General features: G+C 32.8%; 1 protein-coding gene across 1 annotated transcript in view; it reads left to right on the top strand.

Moving 5' to 3' along the window:
* The window catches only part of PLCZ1 (phospholipase C zeta 1), a 57,406-nt gene that overhangs the window by 12,400 nt on the left and 26,095 nt on the right, over positions 1–18,911 (top strand). The window contains exons 4-6 of the mRNA XM_032986411.2: positions 3,298–3,499; positions 5,224–5,368; positions 8,204–8,356. Coding sequence (XP_032842302.1) covers positions 3,298–3,499; positions 5,224–5,368; positions 8,204–8,356 — 500 coding nt within the window. The remainder of the gene's footprint in view (positions 1–3,297; positions 3,500–5,223; positions 5,369–8,203; positions 8,357–18,911) is intronic.

Consider the following 18,911-nt stretch of genomic DNA (forward strand, 5'->3'; position numbering starts at 1 on the left):
GTTACATCCGGTTCAAGGACAGCAACTACAGATCCCTGAGAAAAAAATTTATAAGCCAATATAATGTAAGAGCCTGTAATAAGCTATATAAAAACACAAACATTTTTTGTCCATTGATTAGAGGCATGAGCTGAATGTTTTACTAAGTCAGAGGCTACATGTTGATTAACAAAGTTAGAAAAATTTACTTTATAATGTTTTCACTTTTAGAAGTTTATGATAATAAGCATATTTATCTAAACATAAATTCTTTTCTTGAGAACACTGTAGTTATCTTTTATTAATGACAAGAACAGCCAGGAAAGCATCAAAAATAATTCAGAAAATAAGCAAAACTTTGGATAAATGTAAAAAAAAAAAATGTAGGAATTGTTAGTAAACAAAAAAATATATATATATATAAAAAATGTTAATGGCCCAACTTGTAATTACACAGAGAAATATATAGAGCATGAAAAATAAATTAATCAGAAATGAAAAGCAGGTACTATTGATGAAAAGCCTTCTCTTCAAAGCATTATGCCTACAATTAATGTAATTAATTATTGACAAACCATACAGGATTAATCTTTTCTAGTTTGAGCAACATGTAAAAGAATTCAGAACTCTTTTTAAGACAAGAAACTAGAAACTTAATCCTATTGCTAGAAGTATAAAACAATATAACATCTACATGTGGATAAACTAAAAAAATCAAGATACTAAATGAGATGCAACTTTCAAGAGTTAACAGTGTAGCAATAAGTCATTCTGCAAATGTTAGTTAAAAGAAAGACCCAGGAAATTCTTGTTGACCTACCTGAGTACAATCAGACCAGAATAAGATCTCAGTCAAAAATATGGAAAAAACAGGATAGGACATGCTTAAATGACTTAATCAGATCAGTGAAGACAGGTTGACAAATCCTAGTTCTTCGCAATTGACTGTGTCAAGCTTGGCTAGTAAAAGTTACCTTTGAAAACATGTAAGAATGGATGATGAATTGAAAGGTGGTGGGAGATCAAATGCAGCATTTATTTTAGAAAAGGAACATCCAAGGAATTAGACATCAGTCAGTTACCAGAAAAAAAATTGAACAAATAATGAATATGTAATCACCTCTAAGATGATGAGTAACAGTTTGTCAGGACATTCCATGAAGAAATAGTATCCAGTTTTCTTCTATGAGAAAGTAACAGCATTGGTGGATGGGAAAAAAAAAAAGTCATATTTTTTAATACTGTCTTGCATTCTAAATAACAAGTTGAAGAAGCAAGCAAAATAACTACTTGGTACGTAAGCAAGTCATTAGAAAATTATTTTGAGAAGTTAGTCATCAATGACTTAGAGTCAAACTGAAAGGCCACATCAATCTACAGTTTCACTGAGCATTGTGTTGGGATCCAGACTTCAGTTATGTCATTGATAATCTGGATGATGAAATAGAAATTAATTTTCTTGAATTCAGAGTCGACACCAGAACTCCAAGTATAATAGGGAACAAGATTAGAAGTCAAAGTGATCTTGGCAAATTGATGATATTGAAGAGAAGAATGGAGTTCAATAAGGAGAAGCACTTTGTTTCATTTAGGGCATCAAATGTGAAGAAGGAAGTTCACCAGATGGAAAGCGTTGTAAAAGAACAATGAAAATTATCAGAAGTCTAAGAAAACCTAATTTAAACAGAAAGACACACTGAATTTGATTTGTTTCTTGTGGAAAGGAGTGGAGTGAGGGGAAGTGTAATAGTCTAAAACTGTGAGTAAAAGAGGAATACTACAAAACAGAAGAAATATTTTGGACAGCAAGAAATTTTTAGAGTAAATAACATGGAGAACTTTCTAACAATAAGGTTACTTAGGTGCTAAAATGGGATTACTAGGATGTCTGTGTATTCTTCCTCAATGGAAGTCATTAAGAATAGCTTTGTCAGGCTACTTGTAGGAATAACATTTATAGGGTTAAGGACAACAGTGTATGTGAGTATGGTGTTTGGAGGGCCTTCATACTATTTTCTATTTCTGATTAGCATTTTAAAATATTGCAAATTTTCATAGTTGAAAAAAATGTGTAATTTAGAAATAATTATTATCCTTCTGTTACTGACATCAGAATGATTTTCATAAATACTCATTCAGATAGTAAAGTTTCAGTCTGTATACATATTGGAGATTGATAATTGATAACTGCAATTCTAACTTGTAATTTGTGATTCTTCTGGCTGATTGATAATTGCAGTTCTAACTTGTAAACTGTGATTATTTTAGCTGTGTTGAGAATTATGAGGTCAATAAGTGTTTTGGGGTTTGGTGATTTTTTTTTGTTTTATTTTTTGTTGTTTATTTGGTTGGTTAGTTGTTTTTTTTTTTTTTTTCCCCAAAAAGTTTGTATTTACTGACCTCTTTAAGTTATCATTAACAGAAAGTAATCTTGGATTACTTACTGTTTAGTTATCACTAGCTTTCTATGGTGACAATAATAAGGTTATTTTAGAGCCAGAACTGGGCAAAATCCCTGACTGATTCAAACTAGGTTATATTTTGAAGCAAAGCTGACTTTTGAGATTATATCATTTGCAAAATTATTACATTTAAAGCATGACATTGGACCAGCATTTGACAGTATAATGGATCTATTTGTCATTAAATCAGTTAAAAACAAAACAAATGGGATGACTATCACTGGTACAGTGGCAATTAGCTCATTTTGTTATAGATGCAGTAATATAATAAGCTTGATTTGCAATTCATCTTTCTGGGCAGTCATTTATTTTGTTATAATGCTATTTTAAGTTCAAGTACTTCTAATTTAAAGATTGTTTCATCAGTATTTATTTGGAATTTTCCACCACTGAGGAAGTTATTTGGTTCTAGGAATCATAGTTTCCGCAAGATAATTTTGACAGTCTCCGACTGACATTTTGGAGAACAATTCCAGTTCTTTCTAAAGAGAAAAGAAAATTCTCTGTGCATTGGCTAGCATGTTACTTTACAAAGCTAAACAACAAAAATTTTCCTTTTGTTTTTAATTAGGACTACTGCAAACTCTTTTTACTGGTGTCCATAGAGAAATAAAAATATCAGAACACATTTATTTCCTCTCATAATTTTGAACCACAGCAATTCAGCTTCAGAATTGCACACATCTGACATTTGTGTTTATATTGTTTGTTATGTATTTTAAAATTGCAGTAAAGTGCTATGTTGTATAACCTTTAGCAATATTCAGAATTAGCTATTAAAAATTATGGAAAGTACACAGATATAACTATCAGTTTAGCTTCAAAACAGAAATTTTTTGCTTTCTTTTTTGTTCAGTGAGAAAAAGAAGGCAGATGTCGTTTGAAGGATTTATAAGGTACATGAGCTCAGAAGACTGTTCGGTATTTAAAAAAGATCACAGGACTGTCTACCAAGATATGAACCATCCATTATGTGACTATTTTATTTCATCTTCTCACAACACCTACTTGATATCTGACCAACTAATAGGGCCCAGTCATTTATGGGGATACACCAGGTATTTAGATACTGTTTTTTAACATTTTAAACATTACTTTCTGTTTTGTTGTTTTTGGTTTTGTTTTTTTTTTTGTTTGTTTTGTTTTTGTTTTTGTTTTTTTTTTTTTTATTTGTTTTGTTTTTTTTTGTTTGTTTGTTTGTTTGTTGTTTGTTTTGTTTTGGTTTGTTTTTTTTTTAAAGAATACTAAGTCACATATAACCCTTTCTGGCAATAAGGAGCAAAACCATCACAGATACAAGTAGAAAATGTGAGACCGGTATTTTATTTTGTGTGTACACTTTTCAATATATTTGCCAACCATCTGTTCATAGTCTGGAAACAGACTATGAACCTCGCAGCAATGAAATCTATACTATGTTGCATAATATATGATTAAATCAGTTTTTAATCTCAACATGCCATGCAAAAATAAATAACTCCCTGAAAAAAGTATAAAATTCCTGGGCAAGCTCTAATTTGATCAATATACAAAGGATGTAGTGGCACAGTATGTCAGAGCATGTCAAGGATATCTGTAATCAGTGTATGTTGCTGTGCCGTCAGTTTGGAAACAACAATAAAAAATGTAGGAACTATAGTAGCCAGGAGGGAGAAGAAACTTTGTCTTTGACTGTGCAGCATATGACTCCAAAAGGAGAAAGAAACCAGGATGCCTTATTGCCAAAACACATTTGGAAGAAACGATCAGGGAAGGAGAAAATGGGTTCTGTAACAAAGGCAATACAGAGGGGGACAGATAGTGTGAAGAATTCGGAAGACAGATGTCCAGCATTCCTATTACTTTGTACTACTTTAGTGACGTGAAAGCAGTTGGATCCATGATCTATCTGAACTTTTTTGGTTTGGTTGTTTTCTGGATATTCTATAACGGCTTGCAACCATCAGAAGAACTACTAGTGAATTTATTTCTAACTGTATTTAAAATTATATGACATTAATACTGCATTGCTAAAGTAATTGCAAAGAGGGTATAAAAACTCCTCTGTTGTTCTTTATCTACTATTTGTGTAAGGAAAATATAAAATGCTAAAATAAGCTACAAGCATCTTAGAGATATTGTTAGCATGTAAAAGACAGATTGGTAATTAGGTAAAATAGTCTACAAGAAATGTTTAAACCAGTAACAAACCAAATATTAGAAACCTAAGACCTTTAAAGGGTGCCATTAACATATTAAAAATTAAAACAGAGTAAATGTAAGGCATCCAAGAAACTTCAGCATTCCTTCTTGGAAATAATACGGCGGGAGAACAACTGAATTATGTAAAGACTTAGAGCAACCTGCTTCTGTAAGTGCAATGATGTTATTTTTAAGTATAATGATTCTCAAAGTTGCATACAAATCCTAGAATAGGAATAAAAAAGGCCCTTTCAAACATTTCTTCTTCTATTTTAAGGAACAATTTGCCATCTTTCAAAAATTCTTTTATTTATATGTTTGACCTTAATTTTTAGTCTTTTATTGAAAGTTATTCAGATAATCTAGTTTACTTCTTAATGTTCTAATAAAGCTTATTACATAATGTGCCAAAGATAAACAGAAAATATAGCTCTGTCTCATATCTGAATAATTCTATAGGATTTCTTTTATTTTGTGATAAAAAGGAAGGGGTTTTTTTGTAATTATTAAATGTTCTTGTATTCAAAAATACAGCAACTTATACAAGAAAGTGTGGTATATTTCTTTTGACTGTAAAATTATTTCTCTTGTTCTTTTGAAGTGCTCTCTTAAGAGGATGTCGTTGTTTGGAAATTGACTGCTGGGATGGCTCAAACAACGAACCTGTTGTCTATCATGGTCACACTTTAACGAGCAAAATTCCATTTCATTCTGTAATTCAAGTGATAGACAAATATGCATTTGTGGTATGTATATATATATAAATATATTTATATGTTGGTTAAAAAGTGACAGTATAACAAAGCCCAGGGACATGATTGTTGTCAGAGATTCTCCAAGGTAAAAAAATATGAAACAGAGACAGTGCTTGTGACAGTGGGCATTGCTGAAGTAAATTACGGAAGACTGTGCTATCTGTTCTTAATATATTTTTTCATTTTATTTAAGGAAGAGTAAACATATTTTGCTGATAATGATTATAAACCAAACTTGGTGCAAGGAATTCAGAAGATCTTACTCAGCTTGTTAGGTGGAATTCTCACCTGAGGTCATTTAAGCAAGGACTGAATATTAAGCAAACAACTACTTCAGAATCAGTCCAATCTTTACACCTTTATATATTTGGTGCTATCAGTCTGTCTTATATCCTGTGCTTAAATTTATGAAAAGAGAAAAATGTTAGATTATAGCTGAGTTTGAGACTTAGTCTGTTTTCCATTTTCTCTCTTTTTATTTTGAATTCAAGCCCTGATAAATGTTACCATCTACTGCTGTCTTTTTGTTATATGACTCATTAGGGCAATGTCCCTTCTGCCTATCTTTGACAAAGCAGTGAAAGCTGGAGAGCTTTTGGCACTGTCTCAGTCTTTTGTATATGTTTCTGGCAAAACTCCTGCTAAAATGAAGTCCTGAATGACTATTAAGATAACTCTTGTATCCTGGCCAGCATTACATACACCTGTGATCATACATTTATAGGGATTTTAATACATATATATTGATAACCTTCTCAGAGTTAAGAAAAGCTATATTTTTTTCTGTTCTGATTTCTATATAAAATTTAATTAGTCTCTAATTTTAAAAGAGTGAAAACAAAAGTATGGGTTTATTTCACTATTCTTCACAATCCATTAGATATAATTCTCCTGGGATTTTTAATACACAGCATGTTGTACATAAGTGTAATACAAACTTAATTTAAATGTCACAAGTTACAACAAGATGATAAAATCACAACAATAGGTAATTGTTCATAGCAGTTGTCTAGCCAGACTAAGTTGTACTTCTATTAGTAGTCAATAGCAAATGCCCAGGGGAAAAGTAAAAAAACCAGGGTAAACATAGAATGATGCTTCCCTTAGAAATTAAAAGTTTAGGTCCTGCCAAGCAAAGATTTCATTTTTTAGTAGCCACTGTCAATTTATGAGATTTTTTTACACAGTCTGAATGGACATGTCTTATATGAGCTATTCTCTAATTTTCACTAAATTTCCCATGTTTCACCTGTTTTGCTCAAGTACTGCGATGAATAAGGTGTAAAGAGTCCCAAGAAAAGTTTTGATATTATCAAAAAAATATGCATAGCTTGTTCATGTGAAGGCAATGATTTCTGAGAAAATTTTAAAGATACTGTCAATTTGAAATGTAGTCAATTAAAATCTGTCACAAATTAAATCAAAAGACATTTAATCCCTGATTACTTTGTCAATGGTAATTTTATAATCTATTTTTACTTTTTTCAAACAAAACAATTCTCTCTTCTCTTAAAAAAACTGTATAAACAGTTTTGAGAAAAATCTGTACACAAAACAAGCACTCTCCTTCATAAAACAGAGAAATATTTTAAATCTGTGATACTTACAGTAAACTGGTAGCTATGATTTAAGATGAAAGCCAATTTTGCCTTCTTTATCATTGTTTTTTCATTGTTCTTTAAGATAGATGTCAGCCACTAAATGAGCTATCACTGAAATATGTCACATGTAAATTTAAAGGTCTACAATTTTGTCAGAACTTCCAAGTTCTTCCTATAGGTACATGAAAATTGCAATAATTTTGTTTTCTCTTTTTGTTTTCCCTTATTTGCCCTTATTGAAATTATTCTTCACAAAACAGTCTTTATTTAAAAAAAAATTAATCTACCGAATGTAATAATTCCATATTGGGATGACTTAGTTAACAGGATATCAGAGCAGTTGTGATACAACCTTTAGGTGCAAAAGAAAGAATGGATATTTGGTCTGAAGAAATGAAGATTTTGTTAATTTTGAAAAATACCAAAATGGTCAACATTGACGATTTTAGCATTTGGAATGCTTTAAGTCTCCTGTGAAATTAGCCTAAATAATTACTTATGCTTTAGTGTGTCTGGGAGGTTTAATTCCATCCTCCACTTTTGGCAGATGACATTATAATTCTTATTTTTTCTTTATAACTTCATTAGTTGAGAGCTGCGGTTTCAGACACACAGTAGCCAATGCATCATTCTTTAGAAGCTCTGTCTATCCGCTGAGCCATTAACTCTCTGGGAAATTCTGCTTTTTGCTTCTAGGTTGTACTCTGTCTTGTGCAACTGAATCAATGGAATTTTTGGCTGATCCAACACTTATTTTCTCTCTACTTTCTTTACATCCAACATTAATCAGTATATTAAATGACTGATAAATTATTTTCTATGGATTATTGGACAAATATACTTCAATATGTGCTTTTCAAAGATCAGCACAGATATTACCTGGTTTCCCTAATGAAGTATTGTGTCCTTAACTGACCTTCATTTGATTACCTTAGTAGTTTATTTTCATCTCTCTATATGTTTAGTTTTGTTTTAACCCCCCTTAACTTCCTGAGGATGCCTTTTTTTTTCTCTTCTTCAATTATGCTTTCTCTTTTCTGTAAATATTGTGGTGTTTTTTTTTTTTTTAATTGTGTTTAACCTGAGACAACTGATGTATATCCTGAAAGTCTTGAAAATAAAGAAACATACAGATTACCAAGGGGACTTCTGTAAGATATTTTAGGAAATCAGGTAGTCTTCTTTTTATTTATTAATAATAAAATGCTTTAAATTATATTTCCAGGCATCTGACTATCCAGTTGTACTGTCTTTGGAGAACCACTGCAGCCCTAAGCAACAGGAAGTAATAGCAGAGTATTTAGAAAGTATTCTAGGTGATAAACTTCTTAATTCAACAATTGGTGGTACAGTGGTGACTCAACTACCTTCTCCTGAGGTAATAACATTACATTTTTCTCTTTGAAAGATAGGGAAAAGAAACAACAAAAAAAAAAGGTTTTCTTTCATTCTGTTTTAATTTTAATTTTGCTTTGTTTTTAATCTTCTAAAACAGAATTTATAAAACTGCTCACCTGGTGTCTGAAATGCATTTCAGGTGGTAACAAAAAATAATTAAACAACACAAAGAAACCACATGACAAGATAAAGAAAACAGAAAAAGCAAAAATTAATCATATGGATTGATATGGAAGTTTTTGTTTAAAGGAAAGCTGTTTTCAGTACAATGCTGAAGTATGTAATTGTTAAAAGCTAACATACTAACATTTTTACAAAACCTTAGATCTTGCAGTTCACATCAATCCAACTTCTAGTGCTTTGGATGTATTAGAAGTTTCATTTTATTTTATATACAAATACAGTTAAGCTTATATACAAATACAGTTAAGTTTGTGGATTGCGATTTATTTTACATGGAAACACAGCAGCTGTAGTAATGTATTTTGTTATTTTGAGCCATACTTACTAACACCGAAGAAACCTGCATATTAAAAACTGAGTAGCAACACAGAAAATTACTCGGATTTTTTCAAAGTAAGCTATTACTTAACATGAATTAAGTTATCATAGTGTGGTTCATCTACTGCAGTCCTATGTTGGAGATGTGGTAATCTAAACACAGAAAAGAGCATCTGCCTTTAAAGAGGGCTGGTTTAAACACAGGGAATGACTTACCAAAGATTGCAGAAGTACTACTGAATCTGAACTTTGAATCTAAGAACTATGCAAACACTTGATTAACTGAATTTTGGATATTTAAAGTTATTGAAACACTGCATTATAATGAAGAGTTTCAAAGTCTATGTTGACCTGTAGAGTCAACATTTAGAGGTTAAACTGAACAATTCTCCTTCCTCTCTTCCAAACCACTCTAGTTTTCTCTTCTTTTCTCTGAAATGAGATTTCCAGTGTTTTAGTTTTAAAATAGGAAAAAAAGTACAAATTTTTAAGAAACATTATGCTTTGAATCAAAATTTTTAAAATCTCCATGTAAAACATGTTTGTGTATCTGTTTTCTGAAAATTTATTTTTTTTATTCCTTAGACTGAAATAATTTCCTGAAATTTAAACATGTTATTGAAATGGAAACTTGGAGCTACATTTTTTGTTAATAACAATGTTGACAGAACTATTTCATCAAGTTATATAACTGTAAAAACATTCTGTCTTTCTCAGTATGTTTCTCCCCAAGGTGTTTTTTTCTCAGCTGGTGGCTTGAGACCCCTGGGACATGAAGTCAGAAAAGACAATTAGATGGGTGTTGAAAATTTTATTGCAAACTAAAACAATTAAATTCCCATTGTTCCAGTATTTGCACATAATTTTCTTTCAAGGACAAAAGATTACTTTTAATCTCTTGTAACACAAATACATGCATGCATACGAAATATTTATTTAGGCTTGTCACTGTTATCAGTGATATATCAGGTATATTTTATATCTTTTTTTTTTCAGTAACTGAAAAAAGAATAATGCAAATGAAAATGTGGGAACGAAACACTGTCATAAGGAAAGACAACACACAAATATATGTATTTTTGTAAAGGATTAGTCATGGAAAAAACATTTTTGGAGTGCCCAAAAGATGTGCTAATGTATTACCGTACTGTCATATTTTCATAGAAATGTTGTCATCAATATATTTAATGCGTCTTAATAAATTTCTCAGTGAGTCAACAATTTTTTTTTAGATTGTAGCATTATATTTTTTATACCGCACTGTCCAATATCACTTTGCAGCTTTGAAAACTGTTCTGTAAATTAAAAAAATGCAACAAAATGTATTAAACATGAGGGTTTGTTTTAAATCTTCTCAAACCATAGCTGCATTCAGTATAATAGATGTCTAAGGATCATATCTCCTCTGTAGCAAACCCAAAATCAGTATACTGCATGTGAATTATGGAGTCACTGAATCACATACTTAAAAATATTACTTTCTATGAGATATGTCCCTTACCATATGTTTAATGTGATATAGTGAATTCACACTTCATATTTTCATAGCTTTGAGTTTTCATAAGTCAGCTCTGTAGAATTTTTGTCTGAAAATGCATTTCTAGGTTTCCATGCTTAGTTCTCACTTAAATGTATGTTGTTCAGGTGAGATTCATTCTACTGAACTTTTAATCATTTAAAGTAATGTGAGATGTATTCCACAACTATGTAAGATTGAAGAGTTTCCTAAATAGTAGCACTGTCCTCAGCTGAATTACAAAAGTCTGAATTTTATAAATTGTTATGTTGAGACTGAACAAGGATTAGGATCATCTCCATTTTTCTTAGCTGTTTTGATCGAGCACATAAGAAAAATTATTAGCATTTCATTTTACAATGGAAATATATAGTTATAGAACTTGCAAATAGAGCAGCAAGCTTGTCTTTTAGCTAGCATCTTTTTGAAGAGCCACTTTTGGTCCATGTTCAAAAGGAGTTTAGTGGCATCACATCCTTAAAGCTTGAGACCTTGTGCATATTCAAGGCCTAGGTAAATTCATTATCATTTGAGTAAGCCAGATGCCGAACTCAGTCTTAAGCCTGTTTTACTTGTGATGCAAAAGAGATGGTACAGAACTACAAATGATGAATTTAAAATGCTGTTCATGAGAAGTATTCTCAGTTAGTGTAAAAAAAATTTAGTTGTCATCTATATCATATACTGTTCCACTTTTTTCAAGATGGAGCACTAGCAAGAACAGGAAAGAAGCTATTGCAGTTGGTATGACTGTATAGGAGCTTAACTGGTAAATGTAACCCAGAACAAAAATTGTATCATAACTGTTTTACCACTACAGAGTAAAGACATTGTTCTTTAAACTTGACAGTCTTCTGATTTCTAAAACAAGTCCAGTAAAATATAGTAAGTGTCAGGATGATTAAAGTTCATTGTAATTGCTCAGATATTAAATTGGTTCAACAGAATGGTAGGTGTTCATTGGCATGGCTCAAGCACAGTAAATACATTTGCTTAGAGGCTGGTACAGCTGATAGCCTGATAACTCATCTGATAAGAATTTTGCTAGTAAAAGTACTCATGTAGGCAGGTACACCAATTCCCTTGAGTGCATTATTCATAATATTTTTTTTTTCAGAATAACTGTATCTATATCATATACATATGCAACAAAGGGGAAGCTTTGAAATCAGTTTCCTCTTTTGAAACTTTCTTATGTAACTGATCTGTATTTATATATGTACCTCTATCTTTCATTGAATATTGAAATAAAAGAAATACAAAATATAACAAAAAGTAACATTTTTTTAAAAGAAACCATTATCTGCTCTAATTTAGCCTACTAACAGGTTTTAAGTTTCTTTGTAGAGTTCAGCATGTTCTTTGGCCAACATACATTCCTTTCACCTAGATTATTAGCTTTTTCTTTAGCATGTTTTACTGGATATAGTCTGTTCTAAATATTAATTTAAAATTATAATTTCTCCGATGTAGCTTCTTTTTTTCAGATGGCTACACTGTCTCATATTAAAACAAAATAAAAATAGGTGGTAAATTGCTTATATGGTAAATTATTTACTTATCTTGATTATAAATTAATATGAATGTCACACTTAAGTAGCTCAGTATTAAGGTCAATATACTTCAAGTCACGTTACTATATGGGTATATATATATATATATGAATTGTTTGGATTAGAGTTACAGTGTTTTATCTCCATTTTCCCTACAATCTTGTTTATCACCTCTTGTCATCTTCACCTACCTTGAGCTGAGCTCCACCCTCCTCCTTTCTGGTTGGATCTTAGAAGGGAACTTGGGAAGGTCTGAAAGTGTAGAGAGTCCTTCAGTCTTCACTGAAATTAGCAATAACCACAGTGACATTTTTTATAATATGTCATGTTAGAGAATATTCCAATCTAATAATATCCCTAGAGACACAGCACAGACATTTTTACTGCCACATGTGCCTCACATGCCTATAAATGCAATGGGCATATTTCTGTCCCTCCAGTCCTCTGATTGTCTGTGTCACAACAATTTATTGATCAGTTAGTTGTCACCTTTTCTGTTCATGACCTGTGTTGTTGACATCTTTGCTAGGCTTTTTTTAACAACCTCCAGTCTTCGCCACTCTGGCGCTTCTATAGAGACTTCATGAACTGCTTTTAATAATTGCTGGAATATTGGGTCTTTTGAGTCAGTTCCCACATTAAACTATATTTGACATCACTGACTAGTGTCAGAGATCCCTGCCAACTGCACCAGTACTCCTAGATTATGCTGATATAAAGTGGCAGAATGTGATGTCTTGTGCAGCAATTTGTAGAAGAATTTAGAAAATACTAGAATCTTAGAAGTACGTTCAATTTTTACTTATCCTGCTGAATCATTTCTCTCTAATGGGTTTCACAGCTATTGAAAGAAACGAGTAAACCTCAAATGTAACACACACATAAAATGTAAACACATTGATGCTTTTGATGAAGGTTTGTCCCTTTGCATTGTAGTACATCAAACTACCTTAAACTGTTGGCATATACACATGAACTACTTGGATTTTTTCATTATTTACAGGTTTCCTATCACAAAACTGGAAAGAGATACTGATGCATTGTTAATTGACATTGAAGTGACAACTTCTGTTATTTTACAAGTCATCTTTAATGTTTACCATACAGTTGTAAGATCAATTATTATGTTGTGGCGTTTCAGAAGCATTTCTGGCTATGATTGCCAAAGATTCCCCAGAGTTATTAAAGCCATGATATCTAAAGAGAAAGATTCATAGAAGGTCTCCAGTACAAATTTATGCTCTCTAGGAATTTTAAATTCTACTGTTAGGGGGAAGACCCACTAACCCCATAGCCATGACTCCTTTTTCACCTTTTTCTTCACCTGCATCTACTCAATATGCAAAGGAGCTTTCCATATGCAGTCACTGTTTTCCCAGAATGCACCAGTCCAGGTGCATCAAGTAGGACAGTCTTTGACATCTAGATATAACATCTAAGGGTATGTCTAAGAGATTCATATTGTTACTGTAGTTTCCTCCTTTCTTTCTAAAGACCTGACTCACTGAGAAACTTTCAAAACTTGGTTGCACTTGACTGTCTATAATGTCTGATAAATAAGTTCTTACTATCTCTAATGCCTGACAAAAGAATAGTAGTCTGATTAACCTGTGGCTGTATGACTCAATTTTCAGTCTAATCATCTCCAAATTTCCTCTCTCATATCTTTACTGGGGTTTATAGTCTTACTTTCTTGTTATTGAAAAAGTAGGACATGAAGATTTTCACTCAGAAATTCAAGATCAAGACTGCTTTAACATATCTAATTATGTTGCTTCAGTGATGAGATTCATTCCAATTTTTTTTGACCTACAAGTCATGTATGCAAATGTCTTGACCAAGTCTTTGCATCAGAAATATCTTTCCTTTTTAGCAAGTCAAAAACATTTTCAGTTCACTATTTTTCCTTTCAATCTGTCTATGGCATCTATTCTTTACAAACATGAGAAGAAAGATGTTGAAAATGTAACATGTCTTGGTGATGACCTCAAAAATAAGAAAATCAGTATTGTTTATTATGAAATTTCTGGATTCTCTAGGTTCTAGTGAGAACTTACAGAACTCTCATCTGATTCCTACACTGTTACTTGGCATTGTACTCTACAGTCTTTTGAGGGAACATGGTTTCCGCAGAAATGTATTGAACATACAACAGTCACTTACCTGTTGTTAATAACTTCTCCATATTGTAAGGCAATTTCATAAGGTAATTAAAAAAAAAACACTGCCATACTTTATATTATTAACTGAATAGGTCTTAGGTTGATGATTTAGTGTATAAAAATTAGATCCTTCTTTTGGCAATGTATCTTCTTGGAAAATTTAACTGTGTTAGGGAATCTGTGTACGAAGGCCCTGAATACACCAGAGTAATCATCCTGAACAACCTGTAACCATCTTTGTATTCATCTTTCTCTGTAATCATCCTTTGGATTCCCTTCCAACCCACCCACCAGAAGTTTTGTTACCCTGGTACAACGTCATCTCTAATATAGCACAGTTGTTTAGCCTTGGATCAGACTTACATGAAAACAGACAAATTGTGAGCAAGAGCCCTCATTTGGGGCCTCCACCTATGCACGGTCATACATTGGTTTGAGAGCTGCATTTTAGTTTAAGTTCTTGCCCTTTGTCCTTGCCTGAGCAACACTTTAAGTATGTAGTGCCTGTCCTTGCAACTTGCTGTTCCTAGCCTTGCCTTGCTGACAGCTCTGCACCTGGGGAGGAATTGCCCCACGCACCAGTACAGCCTGGGAGATGGATGGCTGGAAAGCAGCTTTGCAGGAAAGAGCCTGGGGTTCCTGGTGGACAAGCTGACCGCGAATCAGCAATGTACCCTTGAGATAGCAAGAAGGCTAACGTTATCCTGGGCTTCATTAGGAAAACAAGATGGGCCCAAACTTTTCTCAGTGAAATAGTTAGAGGCAGTGGGATCAAACAGAAATACAAGAAATTCCACTTAAACATGAGAAAAAGGATTTTTACTGTGAGGGTGGTCAGGCACTGGAGCAAGGTGCCTGGAGAGATTATAGCATCTCCATCTTGGAGATACTCAAAACCTGACTGGCCACAGCCCTAACTCTTGTTGACCCTGCTTTGAACAAGGGGGTTGGACCGGATGATCTCCAGGGGTCCCTTACAAACTCTGCTGTTTTGTGCTTATATGATATGGCTTCCTGGTTTGACCTTGGACCTGCCTCATGACTCGTCTGGCAGTCACTGGACTGCTTCCTGAACTTGACTACCATCACCAGACCTGCTCTACTTGTCTTGCTATTGCCCTAGTTGGTGAGTTTATTGGCTCATACCTGCCCTTCCGTCACCTTCAGCTCCCCTGTCACCTTGTGCAGCTGCTGGCCCTTGTTACTCTCTGACTCTGAGTTGTTGCAGATTCTTGAACCATGAGCCACAGGTTGATTAACAATGTTATTTGAAACATATTTGTGGATCAGTTACACCCTAATTTTCTGCCTTAAAAGTTTCTAATAAATGCAAAATCATCTGCACTAGAACTTTCTCCAAGACTACTGTCAGATGTGGTTTTAATTGCATGGTTGGAAAAGTCTATGTGTGTTTTCGTATTTCTCTTGTGTCTGATGGAGTACTCAGGTAAAACAGGTCAAGACATTGCCAGCTAAGGGTCCTCTTTTTCAATGAGATTTAGCCTTACTGTCAACAGTTATAATAGGTCAAGCCCCTAAGCCATTAGCAAATTGATCGTCTCTATTTTTGAAGTTTGGTTCCTGAGTGGGACTTTTTCTGGTAGATGAATGAGAAATAATATCCTAAAAGTAGTTTTTAAGGATTGTGTTTCTTATAACACATACAGTTTTACTGAGGATTTTCTCAGGTTTTCACTTTATCCAGAAAATTAGCCTGCCAGTGTCACCTCTTATAATTTCCCTCTTTAGGCATGTTTTGATTTTTTGTATTTTTAATAAAAGAACATTTAGAAAGATTCTCTCATGTATTTTGTGTCAACTAAAGAGCACAACACAGAACTGAAATTTTCAGTGTAGGGGACTTCTCACTAAATAACTGTATGATATGAAAGCTTGTTATGAGATAGCTAAAAAAGTGCATCTGATATAAATAATACCCACTTAACTAGATCTCAGACATTACTGGTAGTATTGATTTGAAATATCTCAATAACTGATTTATATTTCTGCCACAAAGACACCCATTCACACTGTTACTAAGTGTAATTCTCCTGAATCACTGGAAAATGCTAGGGGTTTTTTAACAGTTGTACTTAACAGTAGCGTCCTGTTATTTTCATTCAAGATAAATTTTGTCAATGCCTCAAAATCTTCCCCCATGCTAGACTTCATGGAAAGTGTCACATATTTACCCTATATCAGTATTTAAGACAGTAATATAATTCTTGAAGTAGAAAATTATGTAAAAATTTAAGTTGATCTTAACCTTATTAGTTAACAAGATTTTCAGGATTAGATATTCCTCTTACTAAGCACCTACAGCCAGTCAGGAGAGGAGAAGGAGAAGAGTATGATAAATTTAAATAGGTGAAGATATTCTTCTCTTTTTAATACTCATGACCCAAAACCTGAGTGTTTTGGATTGAACCTGGCCAGCAGTCAAACACCACACAGCTGCTCACTCATCCTCCCCTGCCCGAGGAATGGGAGAGAGAATTGGAGAGGAAAGGGAGACTTGTAGGTTGAGATAAAAACAGTTTAATAATTGAAATAAAATAAAACAGTAACAATATAATAATAGTAATAATAATAGTAATAATAATAGTAATAATAATAATAATAATAGTAATAGTAATTGTAATAATAATAATAATAATAGTAATAATAGTAATAGTTACAACAACAACAACAATAGAATAATAGAATAATGCACGATGTGATTGCTAACCACCTGCCAACTGATACCCAGCCGTTCCCAGCTAGCAATCCCAAAAAAGGCAAAACCCCAAACCGCAATCATGGAAGTGAGAGAGAACCTCCCCCTTCCTGGCTGACCCTCCTTTATGTACTGAGCATGATGTTATATGATATGGAATATTTCATTGGCCAGCTTGGGTCCCGTGCTCTGGCCGTGCTCCCTCCCAGCTTCTAGTACACCTGCACATGGGGAGGACATGAGGGGTTGGAGAATCCTTGATCTCTCAGCAACAGCTGCAGACATCAGTGCATTATCAACATTCTTCTCACACCAAATCCCATACTGAATCTAAAACACAACATTATTCTAGCTACTAAGATGAAAAATTAACTCTATCCTAGATCAAACCAGGACATAGGGTTTGTCTCCTACATCTCTGAGGACTGAATTTTGTCCCTTTTAACATTAATTGCAGTGTTCAGTAGGTGGGTTTGCCTGATCCATTCAAAAATGCTGGTAATTTTGTCTTGGAGTCTTGTATTACAGCTATTCTGATTTCTGTTGTACATTACATTAACCAAAATGCATATTTAGTACAAGAACTAAGTTTTGTTCACTTAATTATTTGTTCCAATTGTTTTTACTTGATGCCAGCCTTGAATTTCCATTATGCTCTAGGAAAGATTTATTATGTTTTACATATTTAATTTTGTTAGTATGCTTACTATTTATATGTAAGTCCATAGTAAACATATATTTTTTAATATTTTGCATTTTAAATTTAGTCTAGAAAAGAGAAGTTATAGTCAATGTTCAGACTTTCAGCTCATTATATGCTTAAAAGACTTAGAGATCTGTACAAAAGATGCTGCATGTTTAGCACTGCTGATTGCCAATTAAAGAACTCAAATTTCATACAGTCACTGATTTTGTTACTATACATTTGTTACAAGTTTTTTTTAAGATCTCTTTGAAGCTTAGACTTAAAATCGATGGTCTTTTTTCAATTCATGATTCACTTTCAGTTATTTGGGTTAACTATTATTGAAAACTGCTTCTGGCCAAAAAATAACAAAATTTCTTCTTGCTAGACTATTTCTTGTAATGGTTTATGAAGAGATCTGTGATTTTAAAATATTATCTTTATAGAAAAAAAAGTTTGTCCTACCTCAGGATATTTACATCTTTGCTAACAGTTCATAAACAGAATTTTAGAAACTACATCTGTCTTAAAACATCATGGCTTATTTTTATATGACACAGACTATGGTATTTTTTTGCTTAAAAAATATTCACATATATGAAGCAGTAATATACCCGTAGAAAGGTTTTCATTGCTTTGCATACAGTTTTGGGTGCTTTTTTAATTTGTAGAATTAAATCTTACATATGAATAACAAAATACAAGACCAAAAGTGGATAGAATTGTTTTTAAATATTGGGAAATATGAACATGCAACAGGAAATTCAAAACTCTTTAAAAATATGAGTAGCATTACTCATGTTAAAACTCTTCTAAAAATATCACAGAAAAAAAATGAGTGCATCAATAAGAAATGAAGGAAATGTTAAGGGGCACCCTTATTCTGAATCACCAGTGCAGAGAGACTAATCAAATCTTACACTAGCATGGCATTGATAGATATTGAGCATAGAATATCTCATTCCACTGGCACACTGACAAACTACTAATACAAGATCTGAAGTGATAAGGGGATTGTCAGCAATGGAGATTGCAATGTAAATAAATGGAATGTCTATTTCTTTGCCTCTGGCTCTAGTTTCTATTTTAAAGCTTTGGTTTTATACACGTTTCTATCAGCCATCCTTTTTGTATTTACTTAATGGATACCTTAAAATGCAGTATTTCAGTTATCTTTTATTTAATGTGCAAGTATTTGTTCCTCGTTTCTGTAACCTTCTCAGCAGTATAGCCTTCCTTTTCACTAGCGTACAGGAAACTTAAGCAATATTTTTGAGGATCACTTTATTCAAGAACCTAAGTAAATCCTGTTACTCTCTGGCAGTTCCTGTTCTTGAATATCTGCTACATAATAACTATTTTACTATGAATATTATTTCATAAATCTAAGTGAAATTTGTAT

Source organism: Tyto alba, unplaced genomic scaffold, assembly GCF_018691265.1.
Source record: "Tyto alba isolate M040663 unplaced genomic scaffold, T.alba_DEE_v4.0 Super-Scaffold_21, whole genome shotgun sequence".
In the NCBI taxonomy this organism is placed as follows: Eukaryota; Metazoa; Chordata; class Aves; order Strigiformes; family Tytonidae; genus Tyto; species Tyto alba.